At 41.4% G+C, this 22,274-nt stretch overlaps 1 protein-coding gene across 1 annotated transcript in view; it reads left to right on the top strand.

Moving 5' to 3' along the window:
- The window catches only part of ctdp1 (CTD (carboxy-terminal domain, RNA polymerase II, polypeptide A) phosphatase, subunit 1), an 85,539-nt gene extending 63,739 nt beyond the window's left edge, over positions 1-21,800 (top strand). The window contains exon 13 of the mRNA XM_030412508.1: positions 18,629-21,800. Within this exon, the coding sequence (XP_030268368.1) occupies positions 18,629-18,809 (181 nt within the window). The 3' untranslated portion in view covers positions 18,810-21,800. The remainder of the gene's footprint in view (positions 1-18,628) is intronic.
- The last annotated feature ends 474 nt before the right edge of the window (positions 21,801-22,274 follow it).

Raw genomic sequence — 22,274 nt, 5'->3', positions numbered from 1 at the left:
CGGCGCGCTTTTTCGCTAATATTACCGTCACGTTTTCTGCGTGTTTGGTGCAGGGAGAGACGGTAAAAACGGGCTTCTCTCACGAAAGTGTCCGCAAGCAGGAAGTGTTTGCAAGGGAAAAAACACGTTCCTGTTGGGGGAAAAAGGCACCACACCAGCCAATCACAAAATTACATGGCAAAACACGTGATTTGGTTGCTGGGGAACAGGGGGAAGTTGTGGGAGGGACTGACAGTGACGGTGATAGCGAGTTTTGAGAGTTAAGAGATTTGTGACATTTAGCGTGTTTTGGAGTGTAACTTTTTTTGTTTAAAGGTCCCATGTTATACTGTTTTTCATCAATTTCACACAGCTGTCAGAGGTCCAACAACTCTGTATTCGATATGTATTGCCCCAAACACATCCGTGGTCCTGAACTCCAGCTGTCTAAAAGTCGCTCTGCTGAGCTTTATTCAGAGCACTCTGTTTCTGTGCCTGCACCTTTAAATGCTAATGAGCTCCGTCTGTCAACGCCTACTTGGGGAGCCTTGCCTGCTACGTCACTCTCAGGGAGAGGAAGCCCCTTATGCTAACGGTAGCATGCGCTAATGTTTACGGTGGATGTAAAACTATGGCTCGCGGAGATTTTTTCGTTCAACCGAACCAGTTTGACCCATAATCGGACCCAGAAGGAGAGGCTCCGGAAGAAGTACAGACTTTGTGGCTGCAGCAGGACTTTTCAGAATGGTTAGTGTGGTTGAATAATGTTAGTTTGTTTGTATGTGTTGTTACAGTCAGAGACGTTCTACTATTGTAGAGACAGATCACTCTGATCATTTTGAATGGGTAAATCTGCGACGCCAAAGATGGCGCATATCCCGCCCCTTTCACCAACAGCCAATCACCTGCGTTGTCACAGCCGAACCGGGAAAATTATAGCCCAATCATGTTGTTTCACCAGCGCATGCGCACAAGTAGTTTTTACGACAGCGAGAACGTCTCTGGTAGAGTCATTGACGGCACCGGAGTGGTGTCCGAAAGTCCGTTTTTCTTTCTGCCGTTGAGCTCACTATATAGTGCACTATGTTGGACTCACTATGTAGTGACTAGGGAGTAGGGAATGAGTGGGTGATTTCGGACACAGCCCCAGAGCACAGCAGCCGGCACAGATTCAGCCGTACGATTGACGTCGGTGTCGTAAATCCGTGGAGTGGAGTTCTCCCTGTAGGAAAAGAGCGTTTTAAACATAATTTCTATGGTAAAGTCGATGTTTTTTGGTTTTTATGTGTATCTTATTTCACTGGCGAGCATGTCTGTATGTTTTTTCCGTCCTGCTATCACGTTAAAGGGTGGATTTGACCATGACTCCATTCATTTAGATAGGGGTCTGGTCTCTTTGGGCTTTTCGAGGCGTCGCCAAGATGGCCGCCGAGTGGCATGACTTGCCTAGAAGGACTTTGTTACAGTTACTACCGTGTAGCTAATGGCTAACATCTAGCGAAAGCTGTGTTTGTCTCCTACACAGTCTTCAAACTCTTGGACACTGTTCGCATCGTCTCTGTCTCCAGTCTGCACATGTTTCCAGACTTTATACTGAGACAACCAAGCTCCATCGTAATATTATTAACATTAAACTTGCTTCAAACGCCATTGCATAGCGGACCGAAGTGGAGCTAACTAGTTAGCCAATTTCCAGCTGACTTCACCATACTCGTCGGCAACTGTAAATACTATCAAACCGCGGCGACACTAATCGGTGGCTCGGGTGCAGTTGCTGGGTCCGATATGGTTGGGACTGATCCTTTTACGAAGGTCAGTGTCGAGGCAAAGTCAGCTTTGTACTGACCCTCGTTACTGAAGCAGTCCGACGTGAAGTGGTTAGCACACACATACAAGCTAACACGAACCGCAGCCGGCACGTTGTCATTAAAAATGAAGCACAACAACTGTCTCTTCTGTTGTTATGTAGCTGGAACAGAATATAGGCACTTATGTTGATTATTACAACCAACAACAGAGCAATTGCGTGTCTAGCTCTGAGCGACAACGTTGCGAAACACTGCTGTCTCTCCGCTGGACACACCGAACTTCACCTCGGGGATGAACGCCCCCCTCTCGGATATCTCCTATCACCGCGCCGTGGAGGTCGGCCTATGATAATGACTCCTTTCGTTACGTAACTAAAGGAGCAGAATCTGAACAGCCTGTAGGAGCGCCGTGTTACCAGTGGGTGGGCTGCAGAGACCATGCAGGACTCGCTTGTTTTCCTCATTCTAGGAGTTGGCAGGCTCAGGGAGGACCAGCTTATATATGTAGAGACCAGAGAAAACTTGTTTTTTATGATATGGGACCTTTAATGAGTCAAAATAACAAGGAGACTGCTGAATGTGGAGCAGGCAGGAGAGCTGAGGCAGACCTGAGCCTGAGGCATTTCCTGCATTTAAATGTAAATAATTACATATAACTTTGTAAATTCCAAAAACTTATGCACAAGTTTAGCAAACAACAATTTATATTTGCATTATAAGTAATAGAAATGGTTCGTTAAACATATTTGTGGTTTTCACAGTAAAAAATCGAACTTTTTCCTACTCGGATTTTATGTTTTTTTGTGATTTTAGGTCAATTGTGTTAATACCGTGAAATGAAAAGATAACTGTAAGGTCACACATGTGAGGTTGTGCTGAAAATAATGACACCAAACAAGGCAGGGTAAATAGTTTTTAAGGTGAAATATAATGGTAAAATCAAAAATAGTCAAAAACGGCCAATTATATCCTGGACTGCCTAAAATCCCAACAACACACCCAATCAAAACTCTATAAACCAAATTGAAACATATTTCTTGGTCCACATTTAAATTCATTAAGCTATTTATTACCAACACCCCTATGAGGTAGGCCTATTCTGTTCTCTGGTAGGCCTATTCTGGTCGTTGTGTGTGATACACCTGATGACACAAAAAGGAAGACATGTATCTATATAAATTGTAAAACTAGGAGAATATAACTGTTGTTACTTTTTGCAAATAAAAGTTTGTAATTAATCACTTTATTCTTTTAGTGTATGCGGGTTAGGGTTGGAGGGGCCTGGCTTGTCTTGGACACAGGCAAGGGTGGCTTCAAGGAAAAAAGGTTTGGAACGACTGCTTTAGACCATGGATTAAACTTACACCGGAATATCCCTTTAATTCTTTTGTTAATACTTTTTATTTGCTATCATAAACGTCAAGGAAAAGCAGCAGATCCTTGCATTGGAGAAGCCAGAACCAGTAGATGTTTGACTTTTTTGCTTAAAAAACAATAAGATTAATCGATTTGTCATCATGGTTGGCAAAAAAAACGTTTGTTTAATTTATCGATTCATCAACTAATCATTGCAGTCCTATCAGGGACTAGGGTTCAGGCATTTGCAAAATGATAGCTTTACACCGTACAATGAAGTACTGTAAGATAAACACAGATATATTGCTATATCTGTGTAATGAGGAGGAAAAAAATGAACATCAACAAAGGTCTACCCAGAATTTATGGCACCTCTAGAAGAGCAGCACTTGCCCCTCTCTCATTAACTCCACTGAGATGCCCTCAGGCTCATAATATCCAACTACTCCAGTGTAGCCAATAGATGATATCATAGATAAAAAGATTAATACAAAATGCCAGAGTTACAAAGTGCTTGACAATAAGTCACATATAGATAAGACTGTGTGAACTGCGTGAGTGTGATAAGGGAATTCCTACAAAAAGATTAAATTAGTTTTAGTGAACCCTCCCGAAGTAAAAAATAAAAAAAACATTTTAAAAATGTGCTATTTTGCTGACCAATCCTAAATGCCTTATTGTTCCGAATAAGGCTGACTACTTTCCTGCAGTGGTAACAAACCTTAATAGTGATGTACTGTACCCTTTTCACTGTTCAAGTCACCGTATAGTAGAAATCCATAAGTAAAGGTTGTGTTCCTTAGGTTCCTTAAGGTCCTTACATAGTCAGAAATTTCATGCCATCATTGTTTTCCTCGACATATGATTTGAGAAGTGTACTCTGGACAAATAGTGTTGTGGTAGAGATAGTTTCTCTAAATTTGTTCAGTGCTTCAACATTATTGGCCTGACACTGTTCTTTCTGTGCCTCGACTGTTGTTTCCTGCTCTGCTGTTACGTTTTCCTGACAGTTTTCCAGAGATCTTAGTCCTTTAAAACACAACAGTAAGTGACAGTCCATTAACACAGCTGACCATATTCCTTTTTCATTGCAAGGTTTAGCCATAGGTCAGTATTTGACAGTGGTTGTCTTCTTCATGTTTTCATGTATACTCAGTAGCCTGGAGTGCCTCAAATTAAAAGCCATGGAGATATTCACAAGTATAGTTATACAACACTGTGTGAATGTGTTGTGAGAAGTCATTTTAAATCCTGGTCTCGCCTCATGGAGTCGATCAGATCCATCAGTCTGGCCCACGGGACATTTTGTCTAGTGACACCCAGCTGTCCTGTTAGTCTGACAATGAAGCCTGACACCTGAATCCCAAAGGTGCTTTGAAAGGTGTCACATGCAGGAAGGGATGATTATGAATGTAACGTGGGTTTAAAAGATATTGACAGTCGTCTGCCTTGCCCCGCTGCCCCTTGTGAGTACACTGAATCCAGGAGTGTGTGTTTCTCAGCGGAGCAGTGTGGAGAAACTGCACGATGGTCCCCGTGCTCCCTGTCCCTGACAAACACAGCCCAGCAGTGCGAGAGAGCGGGCTGGCTGTGAGGAATATGATTGCTTACTCAGATTTTTCACATATATGAAAAGAGGAGGAAGGAGGAATACATAAGTAGGAAAAAAAACTGCAAGTAATCTGACCCATTTTTTTCCTTTGGCTCGTGGCTCCGAGCTGGTGATGCAAGCAGTTTTCTATTTATGATCTCTGCATCAGATTAATCTCACTATGAGGCAACGAGATACATCTCAGGGGAAGACTGGCCTGTTAATAGCCATTGTTTCACATCACCCATACACACATGCATATGCTCTTTTTTTCCTCACACAGAAAAGTGCATATACTATTTTTGTCTGCATTGGAAAAAATATTTTGCAATGCCCTTGAGGATCGTCTGTAGATTTATTATCTTCCTTCCCCATCTTTATCACAAACGTTATCTCTTGCACTGATTATGCCAGGTTGTTATGTCCAGTCAGTGCCGGCCACAACCTTTTGGGGGCCCTAAGCAGAATTTGATTTGGGGCCCCCCCCTCCCACCACCGCAGAGTCACCTGTGACAGATTATGAACTACTGTCCCCCTGGGCACAGATGCATAATGACACCAAAAATGCTGGCAGACACAGCAGTTGTAGGCAGGTATATTGATCATGAAATCAGAATCATCTTGTCTTGAATTATTCATTAATTCATGTTAAAATATATATATATATATATATATATATACACTACTCACAATAAGTTAGGGATATTGTGAGAGACTCAGTGGGTTTCATACAGACGGTGTTTGTTTCACTTCAGAGAGTTTTGGGATAGGGAGGCAATTGTATTGGGGTGATAGACACACCTCATTTTGTGTTTTCCATGTAATGGTCTCACTGTGTACAGTGTGCCTTACATATTGGGGCCAATACCAAAAAACTAAAAGACAACCCTTTTCAATGTGGCATCAATTTCAACATTCTGTGGGTATAAAAAGCTGGTATTGTCAGTAAGTCATTCCAAGTTCATCATTCAAACAGCCATGAACACACGACGTCACTTAACGGACGAGCAGCGCCACCTGGCCATAGCGCGCCTTCGGGTCAGTGGCAGGCAGTCAGATGTTGCTCGTGAACTTGGTGTGTCTCAAAGTGTCATCAGCAGACTTGCATCAAGACACAGAACTACTGGCAGAGTTTGTGACAGACCCAGGAGTGGAGCCCCACGAGTGACAGACCGCAACGATGACCAGTACATAAGGACCTATGCACTCAGACATCGTTATGCAACTGCCACACAGCTGCAGGCCCAGTTACGAGATGTGAGGGGTACTAGGGTTTCCAGACAAACCATTCGAAACCGACTCCACCGCTTTGGCTTGAATGCCATACGACCATTGCAGGTGACTCCACTGACACCAAGACACCGCATTGAACGTTTGCAGTGGGCACAAGACCATGTGACCTGGACAATGCAGCAGTGGTCTACCGTCCTGTTCACTGATGAGTGTCGGGTCACCTTGCACAGAAATGATGGTCGTCAGCGTTGCTGGAGAAGGCGAGGTGAGCGATACGCCGAGGTCAACATGGTCCCCAGGGTTCCCTTTGGTGGAGGAGGTGCAACAGTCTGGGCAGGCATCACCAGTCAGCGCAAAACAGATTTGGTTATTGTACATGGCTCAGTCAATGCACGTATTTACCTCAGAGAAATCATAGAACCCATCATCATCCCCCAATTCCGCCAGCACAGCCCCAACTTTCTGTTCATGGATGATAATGCTCCACCACATCGCGCCAGAATTGTCACAGCTCGACTTCAGGAAGTCGGAGTGCCTCATATGGTATGGCCAGCAATGTCCCATGACCTGAACTCCATAGAGCACGTCTGGGACCAGCTGAAGCAGAGACTGGATGATCGTACCCCACCCCCACGTGACCTGGCAGAACTGCGTGTAGCACTTGTGGAGGAGTGGAACGCATTGCCTCAGAACAACATCATGAGGCTAGTGAGGAGCATGAGACGTCGCTGTCAAGCTGTCATTGCGGCAAATGGTGGAAACACCCGCTACTGACATTGTCAGTTTTTGTTATTTGGGGCTATCCTTGTTATTGTCTAAATTTTGGGGGTAATAAATATTAAACTAATGAAAATGGTGTTTCTTCTCATTCATTATTAGTAATATCAAAGGGAACATTAAAATTCAGACCAAATAGGAAAAGCACTCATGTAAATGAGTAAAATAAATACTGTCAATAAATTGTGAGTAGTGTATGTACATATATATATATGTGTGTGTGTGTGTGTGTGTGTGTATATATATATGTGTGTGTGTGTGTGTATATGTATCAGGGTTCTCCCCAAAACTTTTTAGTGTAGCGGCGCACCGTCTGTCCGGGGGGGGGGGGCGTTTCGAACGCTCGTCAACGTCAGTCCCGGGGGGGGGGGGGGGGGGGGAGACACGGACGGACGGACGGACAGACGGTCATCAACTCCGTCAGCCGGGGGACGGGCAGACACTCATCGCCGTCAGTCGGGAGCTCCTAGCGGTCAACCGGGGGACATCACGCGTGGAGTATAGCGGTGTGTATATATATATATATATATATATAATATATATATATAATATATATATATATATATATATATATATATATATATATACATATATATATATATATATATATATATATATTCTTTTTATTATTATTTTTTTTCCTTGGGGCCTAGGGGCCCCAATTGTTCGCTTAGTTCGCTTATGCCTTTGGCCGGCTCTGTGTCCAGTGCATGTGGAGTGCTTTTTTTGCAAGAAAATATTGAGTGTATTTTTGTGGTATATGCACTTTGTCAGCCTGACTCACATATAATTGACAGTATACCCAGAATAACGTTAAGCGTCCTCAGATAACCTGTTACCATCAGCTGAAAATGTTAGAGCTATGTGGCAGGAAAAGCTGAAGAAATCCAAAGTTTTGATCTAAAAATGTGACGTCCAAGGCAACTAGTCCTGCTTTGGGTTCTTGAAGGTGTTTTGCCTCTCATCCAAAAGGCTCCTGACTGAGCTAGTCCCTGGCCTATATATGAGTGTCTGCACAAACATACATCACTCTTAGCAGTGCTGCAATGTGCACCATTGATCTCGATTCCAGAAAGAGAAAGGTCTGAGGTTTAATGTCAGTGGGCGTTAAGACTGAAAATAGAAGTCTGTTAAAGCCACAGTGGGCCAGTTCTTCAGGTACCAAGCAGAATATGAAATGTGATACAGGTAGTACACTCTGAGTTATACATCCTTGCTGCTGCTATTTCAATTATTCATTCCAATGGAAAAGTTCAGATTATTTGACTTGTTCAAGTCACAAAAGAAGAATAAGCCAGGCCAGAATCAAAACAAAATCAACCTTCCTTGTAGCAGCTTCAACAAAAATATCTCCCATTTTGAATATCACACCAAATATCAAACTATTTTCACAACTTTTTATCAAAACATTTCCATGCTTCACCCACAGCTGACTGAAGAGCCTGAGTGTGGCCCTGGCATCAGGCTCAATATTGAGAAATAGATTACCAGAAGGTTTGTTCCTGGACAGCTGCCAACAGGTATGAAGAGAAGAGTACCTCATTAGGAGCCACCTCATCATAGTGGGGCAATTAGTCGGCTTGGGAGAAAATGCTTGGAGCTCAGTCACTGCTCAGTGCTCTCCACCCACTGCATGGACTGATGAGGAGAACAGGGGTGGTGGGAAGGTGGGAGTATCAAAGTAGTCATGGTTTTATGGCAGCTTTGTTGTAAAACCTCCATGTTAACATTCAAAACCTTTTTCACTTCAACCATTATTTCATCCATGAATTTTATTTGAACACCAATATTTTAGTTGCTGCTAGTGTTAGCACCACGTAGTACCATATATACCTCATTTGAATTTGCCTCTGTAATCTATACTTTATTGAAGATTATTCCCCTAATTGTTTCTCACCACTGCCTCTCTTACATTATCTCTTAGATGAGAGGTTTAAAATACTGTTTCATCCTTTCAACATTTCCAGCCTTCCCACACTTCACATTGTTTTAGTGACTTGATTCGTGACACCTCGCCTTTACATAGATTAGAGTTTTGACTCTTTGCTTTTCCAGTTGTCTTCCAACATGTGACCACAGAGTCACTCTCCCAATGAAAGAACAATCAATGAATCAGGTGAAGTGTACATTTTCTGTTAATGCGCATTAAATGTTTTGTGTGATATTCACATTTGTGTGCTAGGGTTAGAGTTTCATCGCCATCAAAGGCACTTATGCAAAAAAAAATTCTCAGAGCTGTTTGAAAGTCGCATTATATTTTCCACTCTACTATTTTGAATTTTATACCTCGGCCAAGCTTGCATTTGTCACCTGTCATTTTGTGGGCTTTAATATTCGGGAGATACAAGAAGGAACGCAAAACGCAGGGTGAACCAAGTTATTTGCAAAGCTCTGCTAGAGTGTAGAAATGGATAACCCCAAAGCAAAAACAATTCTCAAATATTTTATGAGCAGGGACCCTCTGAGCTTATGAATGAATTAAGCAGCTTTGGAACTGGTCCAAACAGAACTTCCTCTTCAAAAAAAAAAAAAACTTTAAACATTACAATTGAAAGTCCAAACAATTTGTCTTTCCCACCCTTTCTCAAGGACAGTGCAGACCTTTTATGGTTGTTTATAGCACACTGTGTGTGGATCAAGCCTGTGGCCTCTTCTTTATGGGAAAGTGACTTTAACTAATGTCCTACCTTGCTGGTCTGTAAAAAGAACGGAGGCATATACTTTATGTTCCCCTACTCTTTGAACTCCAGATTTCTGAGCCAAAATTTGTCCCGAGCGCCTGTGAAAAGATCCCTGCAGCCTTGTCAAACCAGTGCCAGTGCCAGTAAGCAAACAGAGAAAAGAAGTAACTCCTATTAAAGGACGCCCGGGGGCTTTAATCTGATTCTGCTGCCTGTGGCTGAGCCAGAGATTAGGTTGGTTTGATGCATACATGGGTGACTGGGGAGATATAAATGACACTGACAGTGAATCATCCAGTTCAGATGCTGCATCATACCTTTGTCACACTTGTAACTCTGGGATGCTGCTGTCAGCAAGGCATTGTTCTCTATGTATTGTCTATGGTCTCATCACATTAATTCACCTTTTTTATTTGAAAAGTCAGTTTACTGTTTTACTCTCTGATAGAGCAGGTATCAAACCTATATATCTATATATAATCTATATCAGGGGTACTGAAATACAAATCTTAAAGGGCCACAAAGATTTTTTTCGATGACTCAAAGGTCCATGTATTGGGGTCGGTCAGGCCATATGCAATAATACTGTATTATTCAAAATAAAAAATGTCCTTTTCATTCGAAACAACAAGAATACGAACTGAAATAAACTGTCATTTCCATTTTGACATCAATTAAATACATAGCTCCTCTTTTTGTTTGCCTTCAAACATTGTGTCCATCACTTCTGTCATGTATTATTTTATTATTTCTGCATCTTAGAATGGCTTCTTGTGCTTACCCAAAATCCACACCACTCTAAGTGAGCACTTTGTTGCTTTTTGTTATGTCATATGTCATGATAAGAATCCTGCTTGCAGCTTGATATGATGATTTCAGTGCATTTATTCTTGTTATTCTTACCTCTGAATTTTGAGGAAATGTCACCTCAAAATCTCCAGATTTTCATTGTCCACTTTTCTTTTAGCAGTGAACTTGGAACATGGCATTTTCGTGCAATCTAGAGGCTCCTACAGCCGGCAAAATGTCAATATGAGAACTGCTCCAAAAACGAAAATGAAGGTTAAAAATTGTGCTCACAGCATTGAGTGACCCAGCTGTCTGTATATCATTTGCATGGAGACAAGCCCTGGTATACACGTGCTGACCCAACCAAAACACATAGTTTAGGAATAACAGTTCGAGGGCCACAAATGGGAGGCCAGTGGTCTATATCAATTTTACATTCACAATTTATAGTGATTATATCAAGGCCACAATTCAGGCAAAAACCATATCTCTAGGTAACCTTAACACAAGGTCTGAGGAATAGTAAATCTATGCATGACAACCATATAACAGTGGAAAGCCATTTGCAGTCCATAAAGTTCTTGCCATTGAATAAAACACAAGCCACACAGGTTTAAGCATCATGTTTGAGAAATGGTTCATGACCATTAAAGTTGAGATAGACTTTCCTATATTCTTTTATAAGCCACACAATGCAACCAACATAAGGTTAGTGGCCAAAGGAATAAAACAAACTCAGTTTTCTTGTACGGTACGACCGAAAGCATTGAGTGTTTACATGTGTTTTTGAGTGTCTTGAACAATTTTAGTACACTTTTTGTTTTTAAGCTCTTTGTTTTGGTTTTACCGCTCCCAGCTTCACTCTTCTGTTTCAATCAGTGCGTTTACACGACACTCAAGAAAACCGAATTACTGGGTTAGTCTGACTATGATCGGATTTTTAAGATGCATGTATACACCTTAGTCTGACTAAAATCGGACCGGATCAGATTTACATAGTCGAATTAAAGCACCCAGATTTTTCGATTGATAGTTGCATTACTCCTGCACATACGTTTCAGCGGATCGGATCGGATTTTGCGTTCTGCGCAGGCGCGAGATATTTTCCCCGGGGCCGTGAGCCGGAAGTAGACGGACATCAGCGGCAGCGTCTTTCCTCCGAAATTACCGCAAGAAAGAGCGTCATTGTGCACCTAGTTTGTGTAATTATCATGTACACCATATACGAAATGTACAAAGATGTAGCTTCGTCCCACTCTTCGTACGCCATCTTTCTTGAATGCCGAGGCAGCTGGTGACGTAATGAGGTCAGCCGGAGGTAACTCTGTTACCACTAGTTGAAATGGGTGCAGCGCAGTGGCGTGCACAGACTTTTTGAAGGGCAGGGGCGAAAAGAAAAAAAAGGGCACATACAGCGTGTTCTCGCCACTGAAGAGGGCACTGAGTTCCGTGTGTTGCCGAGGGCACTTTAGACATGTTGATATGTTATACAAATGGCACATTATATAGCCTTAAAACAGGCTAACTAGACAGACTACTCAAGTTAATTTGTAGTTAGGATCAGCATCCACGAGAACTGTGTAGATTCAACATTGGACTGTGAAGAACACACAGAGACATGGATGTATGAAGGAAATAATCAAAAAGGGGCCCAACATAAAAGTCATTGCAACAGTAATGTTTCATAGTATTTCTTGATCTTAATAGTCTTCTGGAGTTTAGTGTGTTTTCTTCATCCAATAGGGCTCTGTGATAAAAACACAGGGAACAATACATATTTAAAATATTTATTTGACACCTCAAAAGAAACAAACTATGATGAAGCATGGACATACAGTGGCTTGCAAAAGTATTCACCTCCCTTGAACTTTTCCACATTTTGTCATGTTACAACCACAAACGTAATTGTATATTACAAAAATCCAGCAAATCTGCTTTATTTTGGGGGCATAGATGGGGCTTAGCTTGGGAGGAAACTAGATTTGCAAGGTCATGTGATCTTGCGCCTGTGGCGAACACACAATTATCAAACCAGACAGTGTTTCAAGGTCTGATTATACAGGCAGGAATGACCAGCAAGGGATGTGACAGTTATTGTTGTGAAAATACATAACAATGGCGGCTCCTAAAGAGGTTAGCATAGATGCTGCTATAGCATCAGTTACATCAGAATTAGAGAATATATTGAATTGGAAGAATGGCAAAGAACAGCACTGGCTATTTGATTGAAAATGTGTTTTCTCTCTTCTCCCAAATGGATTTGGTAACGAGTTTGATTGACCACCTGGCTCTGCTGATGGTGGCGCTCTGCTACTATTGAGCTGATTTGTTGAAGTTAGCCTGTGATAGATGGATGGTTTGTCCAGTCACCCGCCAACTGTTATTTGAAAGTGCCTGCCCTTTTCCAAACAGTTTCTAGTGGCTCCTTTCCAGATGGTTCTCTGCAGCAAACCATCAGGGGCATCAGGTTAAGCTAGGGCTGTGGACCCAAAAAACATTAGATTTTTTATTGAGTATGTGAGTATTGTTTTAAGACTAAAAGACAGATTAAAAGACAGGAAATTATCCTTAAGTAGCTGACCATATACTGTAGTCCAAGTAGGGCAAAGCAGTAATTAACCAGCTCTTTCACATAGCCAGAGCTGCTGAAGAATTGTTATTTACAGCTGTGCACAAGGATGCTCCCATGCATACTGAATCTTTCCACAGTGAACATCCTGCCTAAAATATTTGTCAACACGTAAGTCACAAAAGCAGGCAACCTGTAAGTCATTGTTTGAGTGCTTTATTGTTGCGCCATCATGCATCTCCATCTCCCTTTTCCTTGCAACACTGCTGAAAGTCAGAGAGTTTTTGAACATTGCTAAGCAAAGCTGACGCGTCCCTCATAAATTCTCCTCTCCCTCACAACAGCGCCTGTCTCTTCTATCCTCCTGTTTGTCAGTTTTCATAGTAAGATAAAATAACGAGTGGCAGTGAACAGATAATGATAATGTCTGTAAAAAAACAATTGTTTAACTGCACCGCTTATCAGCTCACTGCATATGGAGCTATTGAATGCACGAAGGACGGAGGTGATTATATCTCGCCATCTGCATTTGACACATCTGCTGTAAATGATATTGGATTGTGGGGGAAGGAACTGTTGTGATACAGGACAGTGATGACCAGCATTGCTGAGTTGCGAAAGCGCTTTATTTCAAAGCAGTAACTCAGTTACCGTAAAGATCAGGCCTACATTTGGAATCGGCTAACAGTCAGTAGATGCTTTTGTAACTAATTGACCCATATGGATGGAACCTATTGAGGAGTGTGGAAGGATACATCATAAATCTAAGTCATGGTCAGTTATTTGGATCATTGTCTCTCAGGATAAGACCTGTCAATGTTGATCCTCCTACACACAGCAGAGGAAACTTGGTCTGGGGCTCAAAAGTTGTGAGTTCATTATTGAGTTCATTAGCTCACTCTTCTGTATTCCGTGCTCTGTTTCCTCCTCTTTCACACTTAATTTCCTCCATTTGCCCTTTTGCTGCCTCTTTCCCCTCACTCCCCTCCTTCCTGCTTGCTGTGAGCAGAGTTGTCAGAGGCATTTGAAGTCTTTGCTTTACTTCCTCCTCTCACCATTTGTCTGTGCTTCCCTCCTCACCAGTCCTAGATTAGGATGCCTTGGGTAAAGTTTGCAGCCTTGGACTTTACTAAGAGCTTACTTCTTTTTAAGCAGTGACAGTTTCTCTCCGTCACAAGATTAAACGGTAGTCTAGCCCGTTCCGTAAATTCTTTCTGCGGCTTTGCCCTTCTGAATTCTCCCCTGGGTGGTGTTAGGTCCACAGTGTCTTTAAACGTATCTCAGCTCGGAGCAGATGCAATTTTCCTGACTTGTATGAGACATTTCATGTTTCTAATGCATCTCTAATGATGTGTTGAGGCAGGTGTAGCTGCAGGCGGTTTGTTTACCAGCAGGCACTCTGTAGCATGTCCTCTTGACATCTCTAATGCAATCATCCTCCCATAGTACACAGAGATAATAACATCTCAATGTAATGACCTCAACATCTGTGCCTATAATAATAGACACATTTTCACCATTTGCACTCTCATAACTGACCTTTTTTGCTTTTTGTTGGATACAGATTTTTTTTTAATGCACAAATGTGATTTCGGAAACCATCAGGGGAGAGATTCTAATACAAGATTTCAGTAATAAATCAGTTTTTTGTTTTTGTCTTGGTTGCGGTTTTCACCCAAATCGCTGTCCTAATCGTTGCTAGAACTCCACCTGATGATTTCTACCTGTGGGGTCAGGCAGCCACCCCTCATCTGTCATTGATAGCAGCACGATTTTAAGTGCTCCCTCAGGGTTTAGGTTCTGCCTCAGTCTTGGGTAAATTTATTTAACTGTCAACATTTTCCGACTACTGGACAAGGCAATGTTTCTTTATTGTATACCATCTCTCACTGAGAAATATAACCAAGTCAAAAGATCCCCATGACACTTAAATGTAAAACATTTTGTTAATGCTCACTGAAGCTGTGATCGTAGATGTGATTAACTCAATCTTTTTTAATGGTGTTGGACTTTACTGAAAGCTTCAAAGGGCAAATTGGTCAGAATCACAAACCCCTCATGCCTTTGGAAAGGTTTGATGGTAATAGATTGCCATTACATTTTATATAGACATTTATGCCTCCCAGAAGATGAAGTATATCAACTTTCGTGATACCTTACCTGTCCACCACCATACCAACTATTGGATGGAAATGGAACATTTAAATTTGATATTGGTACTCAAGGCGCCCAGATGATGAATCACAATGAATTTCCATACTTTTTCTCCAGCTCTGTGAGCAGATAGACATTTGTGGTTCAGAGTTAAATGTCTCTACAACTGGATCACAATATGATTTGGTGTGGCTGTAGAATTGTTCACAAAGAAGTATATGAACCATCCAAAACACCAACTTTTAGGTACATGTGACGAGAATTTCATTAGTGGATTATGTCTGTGCATACTGCACTTGACTCTAGGTATACTCACTGCACAGAAATATAAAGACATCTGTTAGCTTGTTCAATAATAGAAGGAAAGAACTTGTATAACTTGTTGTCAGATGGTAAGTGTGGGACTCATCCCAATGCAAAAACCTGCAATGTTTAGAACTGTGTTCACATCCATAATTCCACGATCAGTGTCATGTTTTGGAGAGGATCTGGTGTCCTTGTTCCTTGGTTTGCTGGTGAATGTTTTTTATCTTCAAATACCAATCCAGATACCTACCTAACGATTCCTGCAACTTGGAGCAATGCATCCATAATTCTTACCAGAATTGAAATTAAACCTCTTCTGTGGTGGAAACATCCAGCTTCATCAATCCTTTGTTAAGCCTTTTTGTGAGCATTGTTGCCTTTCAGCTTATGCATAATGCTTGGACAATTAAAATCAAACTGAAAATGAAATTTGTTAAATTCCAAATGGAGTCTGGACAAGACCATTTGTTATTGATTACTCTACCTTTAATGTGTTTAACACTTAAGTAAAGTGTTGACTGCAGGGACACCCCCCTTCGTAACAATGCGCTTTAGCAGCATGTGAAAGCAGCTAAAGATCTGATAAAGTGGATTTACAACTGAAGCTGGTTTTGGAGCTGACACGAGTGAATGTGGTGTGTCTGCCGTGTGTATGCCTGTGGGTAGTTGGATTAATAGACGAGAATTTAGATTGGATGTAATGATGCAAAGCAGAATGCAATGAAGAACACGCCCCCCTCAACCCCTGCTGTCTCAACTGTTAATATTTGGAAATGGGAGAGAGAGATGGTGGGGTATGGGTGTAAAATCTCACACACACCAAGTTTTTACTCATCCTCACCGTGTTTGTATATATATACACAGTCTCAACTGCGGTGACTCATACTTTGTCACCCGGCAGCCCAGGTAGCAGGAACAGAATCACCGATGGTGGTATATTGGCTAATTTTCTCACATTGTTGCCAAATAAATAATCATTAATCGCTCATCTCATTACAGCTCAGCCCCACATTAACCCTCTGACCGCCGAGCCTCCATGTTGCGGCTCTGAAAATTAAACTTCTCGTCAATTTGGAGGATCTGATTTGTGCTGTTGTAACACAAACACTCCCACACTAACCACACAGTCCGCAGGGGTCCAGTGTAACGTCTGCATGTCACAGAGCCTCTCTGCTGATAGTAGCCGACATCTGACCTTTAATGAACACACAACCAGAGCCCCGCTGTTGTGGGATGTTAGCGAAGCTGTCTGACAGCAGTGTGGTCTAACGAGAGGGGGCCTCTCAGCAGAGGCGGTGTCAGTCCTCCACAATAACCATACAGAAGCCCTCCGCACCTCATTAGCATCATGCTAATAAGCCTCTCCTCAGTCGTTGTCATGGAGAAGCTAAAATGGAGTGGAAAGAGGGATGGCATGTTTACAGCCATAGCGAAGAATTCGTCGGCCACTTAGGAGTGTGTGCTTTTATTTCTTCTTTTCCCTGCGTTCATCTTGAATCCACTTAAGTGCCATGTTTACAAAAACATGTAAGATTCGTTCCATTTGAAACTGTGATGAGCATGTGTCTCCAGCATGTCCATGAGGCATTGTTTTTGTATGTGTTTCTCAGATAGCCTACTACAGCTAGTGATGAAAACAATTCAACAATACTCAGCCTCATAGCTCCTCTATGTTTCAGTTTGCCTGTGGTATGTTTGATTTGCAATGTCTTCTTTATTGGAAGGTTATTTTTGTTTCTGTATTTTTTTTAATTCATTGAGACACAATGTCTTAATTTCGCTTTTAATGCGACCATCTCCAGAGTGGTTCGGATCTTTACAGCACCCTGGGCCTCATTTGCACTTAAATTTTACGAGATTTAGCTTGTCCCCCCCAATTCGCTTTCTTTTCCCAAAGGCGTTTCCTTCTTATCTGGTCTGCTTTGCTTTTCCTAACAACTTTACCTCTCTTCTCCTGCTGTCTCTGTATTCATGTCTTCTCAATTTCTGAATCCCTGCTTTCCTGATTGTTCTTAATCCCTCGTCACCACATTACTGTTTTGTTCTTTGACATTGGAGGGCCTTCACATCTCCTAGCGGCTCCTCTCAGTGCTTTGTGGATGTCTTCAGCCTTTGAGGAGTTCGGCTGTGCACCGTATACAGTCTGAGTGCAGAACAAGCCCTTGTTAATTGCATTGTGATAATCTCAAGGGGGACATGCTGTGCTGAACGAGCATTGCAGTAAATTATTCCCTTTATTTAAATGCTCTTTTTTTTTTAATGTAGTATACTGTATATCTATATTTCAGGAAAAACAACCAGTCTTTTATTAATATATTATCAAGTGCTATTCATTTACTTCATCTCAAGAGCTCACTTTAGCTGGAAAACATACACTTGAGACTTCATTCAGATAAGCAAATGACCACTTCTCAAATGTTTCGGTGATGACGCCCCCACAAACTCTTGAATAACTCTTCAAACTGTGCTAACTTGTTGTCGCCTTTGCATTCATTCAGAAGCTAATTTGATGGTTGGTTTATAAAAAAAACATATATTTTCTAGAACAGCAGCCTTGTGTTTGTAGTGAGAAATTGAAAGCGAAATGCAACATTATCTGGTAGAGCTGCAGTCTGAATCCGGTGTGGGGGCGGATGCCTTTCTCTGTGAGAATTTTGGTATTTTTCCACTTTGGCATCAAAACTGTGTCCATTCCGACTAATGGGCCATGCTAATGATGACCTCGCCTGTTGTACCAGGGATTCTGGAAACATGAGTCGAGCAAGACAACATATCGAGGCAGCCAGCACAGGCTTCTGAGAGCTTTTCAAGGAAACTTTCATTTGACATAAATCATTTCAAACACTTGTTTCAGAGTCCAAACAAAAGTAAATATAGGAAGTAGACCACTGGATTAGCATGTGTAGCTATGTATGTCTGGGGAAATGTGCTGGCTGCTTTGTTAGGCTAATCCATTGACTGTATTGAGGTTTGCAGACTAGTTTTCAGACTAGAAATTGGGTGTTTTTTGATTTAATTTCTTAACACAGGATGTTATTGGTTGTAAATGGGGAAAAGGTGCACATACATTTCAGTAACCTTAACTGTTTAAAAAAAGAAAAAAAGAAAATTGCCAAATTTCACTCAAAACCAATATCAATGTTAAGTCATGTGCAACATCACTGAACTTCCTATAAGTAACCAAGTAAATGAATGCAGTCACTGATTTTGTGATTGTTTTCAGATTTCACTTCCAGCCTTTTCTCTGGTTTCATTTTATCTTGTAATAAAAACTACAACATGTTGGCATCAGTTTTAAATGAAACATTAATGTTGGATGGCAGCAAACCCTCGGGTTAAAGGTTGACAGTTCTCTTTTCTAAATCATCTTTTCTTATTTCTACAGGGGACACAAACGAAAGCACGATGAAGCCAAGGAGGAGGACGATGACGACGAGAAGAAGGAGGCGGCGGAGGAATCTGCTGACGAGTCCTCTAAAGACTCCAACGAGGAAGAAGGCGGCAGCAGCTCAGAGGCAGACGAGATGGCCGCTGCCTTGGAGGCGGAGCTCAATGACTTTATGTGACATGGAAAAATGAAGGGACTCAGTCACAGGAAGAGGACAACAAAAAAAATCAGCCCCAGCCGCCCCTACAAGTGGTACCTAAAAAATCCTATTTTTCTGCTTTGGAATCGGTGTGTTCTTAGGATGTATGAGCCATGAGTGTGTGCTGTAATAAAAATGAATGTCCTGTACAGAAATGACTTGTTGCAGTGTAAATAAAGGCTTAGATTTTTTTGTAGCATTGATATATGGCCCTTTTTGGCATAAAACACTTTGATGTTAACATTTTATTGTAAGATAACAAACCATAGGAGACATGAATTTGATACCTTGTTTTGTTTTACCTATTTCTATTTCAATTTTTATATTGACGATGAAAAGATTAATGAAATTATAAACCGTACATTCTGCTGGTCGTACATGCCAAAGAGTTTGGAATAGGTTTGCCAAGGCGTGCAGCTAAACATTTTTCTCTGGACTTCCAGTTTTACTTTTCTTTTGGCCTCAACAGTTTTTTAGGGTCGTAAAATGCAACCAGCGGATCTAGACGTTTGAATGTTTTTCTTGAGTCATTTCTTCCTCCTCATGGTGTTTGTACTTTTGATAGCATAACGGTAAGGTCAGTTTCTCAGTTTTCGTGAAAACCAGCCTCTCGGTGCACTAACAGTGTGAACCGATTCTAACTCAACTCCAAGTTTACTACCATGTGTTTCATAAGTGTTTGTTCACCTGTCCCTTGGCGACGCACTTCTAGAGTACTGTCGATATTGTGTAGTTCAGAAGGACAGGCACGCTCACCAGACTTCTGCTTGTGTACACTGGAGCTTAAAGCTTTTGAAACCCTGATGCCTCGTAGGGGTAAGTTCACCGAAATAAAAAAAAAAAAAGTAAAAAAAAAAAACCCTTACCTTTAGTGTTATCTCGTTATGCAGATAGTTTGCTGGGGACTTAACAGTGGTGTGGAGGGCCCAGGGGGTTCATATTGTAGAAAATATATATTGATGTGAAAATCTTCTGAGCTAAAACTAAACTAAGTGAATGGATGGTGATTCACTAATGAGGCCAACATGTTGTCACTATTTTTGTCTACATAGTACAGCACGTGGGACATTATGGCATTTACAAATTGATCTGTCACATCTGTCGACTTTTCAACCGTGCCTCCTACATTAGTTTCCCAATTATGATGTGCTGACAAACTTCCACTGTAGAAACAGAAACAGAAGATATTCATGAACATTTAAACAAAACCAAAATCTCTTAACGAAACGAAAGCGTTCTTGGGGTTAAATGCAGTGCTTGGTTCACACGTTGCCTCTGAAAATCATCCGGCAGCATGTGAATCAAGCACTGCATTTGTCTACGCCACAAGAATGCTTCAGTTGAGGTTTTTTGGAAAAGATTGTGGCATATTTCAACAACCTAAGCAGCTTCAGTTCCGCCATGAGAATGAAAGTGTGAATGGGTAGATGAGAGACGAACTGAGATGAGAGATGCTCTTTGGACAAAACCGCCATATGAATACAGCAATTAACCATTTCCGCATTATTGAAAATGAATAAATAGATAAAAAGTGAAGATGTGTTTCCTTCAAAACAAATTTGCTGTTGCAAATTAGTTTTATATAAACAGCATTTCTAAGAGGCAAACAAAAACAGCCCTGTGTTTCAGTTGTGGCTGCATTGGCGAAGGTGTGTTGGTGTAAGTACTAGTCGGAGACACAGTTCATAAATTTTAATATGAGTGACAGAAGGTTATCACTGTGACATCTTTTTCCATGTATTGTGACGTAAACAGAAATGCAGCATTCACGATTTCATGGAATCCAACAGGGATGTTCGCTCGCACACGATTGTTTGGCCAACGCACCATCCTGTCAGATGGTGTTAAGTGGTGTTGATGCAAACGATCATTTTTTTTTTTTGACTGGGTCCCCTGTGGGAGGATTTTCAGGCCAGTATCATTTCTTACCATATGAACTCCGAGGGGCTCCATACAGTTTCATGATGCATGTTTAAAATATTCAGGTATAACACCTTTCTCCAGAATAATTGTCCCTGTTGATCAGTGATCCAAAGAACACTGTCAAACTATTTTTCTATGAACTCATTAATAAGCTGAAAGTTGCTCCAGAAACAAACCTTTTGCAGCGTAACAAGGACATTGATTCTGGAGAGATATGTGACTCTTGAATTTTTTAGAACACCTTCTTTTTTTAATGACGTGGGAACAAATTCAGTTCAACTCTGTGGTATTGGGGCGCAGCAGAAATCTCAGAGACAAAAATATCTGCGTGTTAGATACCACTAGAGGTAAGTTAGAAAACATGTTTTGGCTTAACAGACTCTTTAAATCTGCATGAGGCGAGATGCCTCAAGAGTCCCTTAAAAAAAGATGTCAAGTTGTTCTTGTCTGTCCAAAGGAAGCCGTGAACTCAAAGTTAATGGCAGAGAGAGCAGGACTCACCAGCATCTCATCCCTTTGGTTCGAACCAGCCTGGTTGGTGAATGTGCACTTTACTAACATTGCAGGATTTCTGCGTATTGTAGATCAAACGCTTCCATTTTCACTGTGTTTTTCACCACCTTTGTGTAAAGCTGCCTCGTTTGACTCTTATGGAACATTGTCGTACCATTGTTGCTTACATTTACTGTTGATGTCCTTTATAAACCCACAGCACTGAGGTTTTTGGGTTTTTTTTTGTCTCATACAGGAGTTTAAACAGTGAAAGATCTTCCTTCTTCTGCATTTTCGGCTGTATAAATAAATAATTGTCATGAAAGCGGGTGTCTGTTTGAATCTCTACCAATAAATTATTCACCTTCACCTTCAAAAAATACCACAGTGTTCCTTTTTACGGTGACAGTCATCCCCTTTTGTTTGGTTCGTGTTCATGGTGATTTTATGATTCTCAATCAAACAACTGACATGTAAAGTATTTGTAAAGTCTATTTCCTACTTGACCCTGACAGAAAAAGCTACTTTAATTAAATAAAGATGTTTCTAAGTAACGCAGCTGGATCCAGTGTTGTTCCTTTTCTGCATCCCAAAGAGGATAGCGTGCAGGAAATTCTCTGTGCTTCCAAATCACTAAATCATACAAACACAAAGCCCATTAGCTTTTTTTTTTTTTTTCCCCCCAGCCTCTTCTTTAGAATCATGATGTGTGTGTGGGGCTATGAGACTCCCATCAGGGCTCACTACACAGTTAATGGGCTCTGTGGCTCTGTGTCATGAAAAGCGCACCAGAACCATTAGGCCTCTTTCCATCTTGCCACCGTGATTGGTAGGTACACGTGTAGCAAATGTGTTTCCACCTGCGACAAACCTTTTTTCCTTCCTTATCACACCGAGACAAGTGGCCTCATCATCGGACAGACGGCATGAGTCATCAGTTTGCAATTTTACATGCGGGGAAGGGAAAAGAAAGAAGGCCCAAAGAATAATATGTGGTGAGGGATTCACGGCATTCATTTATTCTCTTAG

Source organism: Sparus aurata, chromosome 3 (assembly GCF_900880675.1).
Source record: "Sparus aurata chromosome 3, fSpaAur1.1, whole genome shotgun sequence".
In the NCBI taxonomy this organism is placed as follows: domain Eukaryota; kingdom Metazoa; phylum Chordata; class Actinopteri; order Spariformes; family Sparidae; genus Sparus; species Sparus aurata.
The sequence above is the reverse complement of the archived record's forward strand: the minus strand, read 5'-3'. Positions and strand labels throughout refer to the sequence as shown.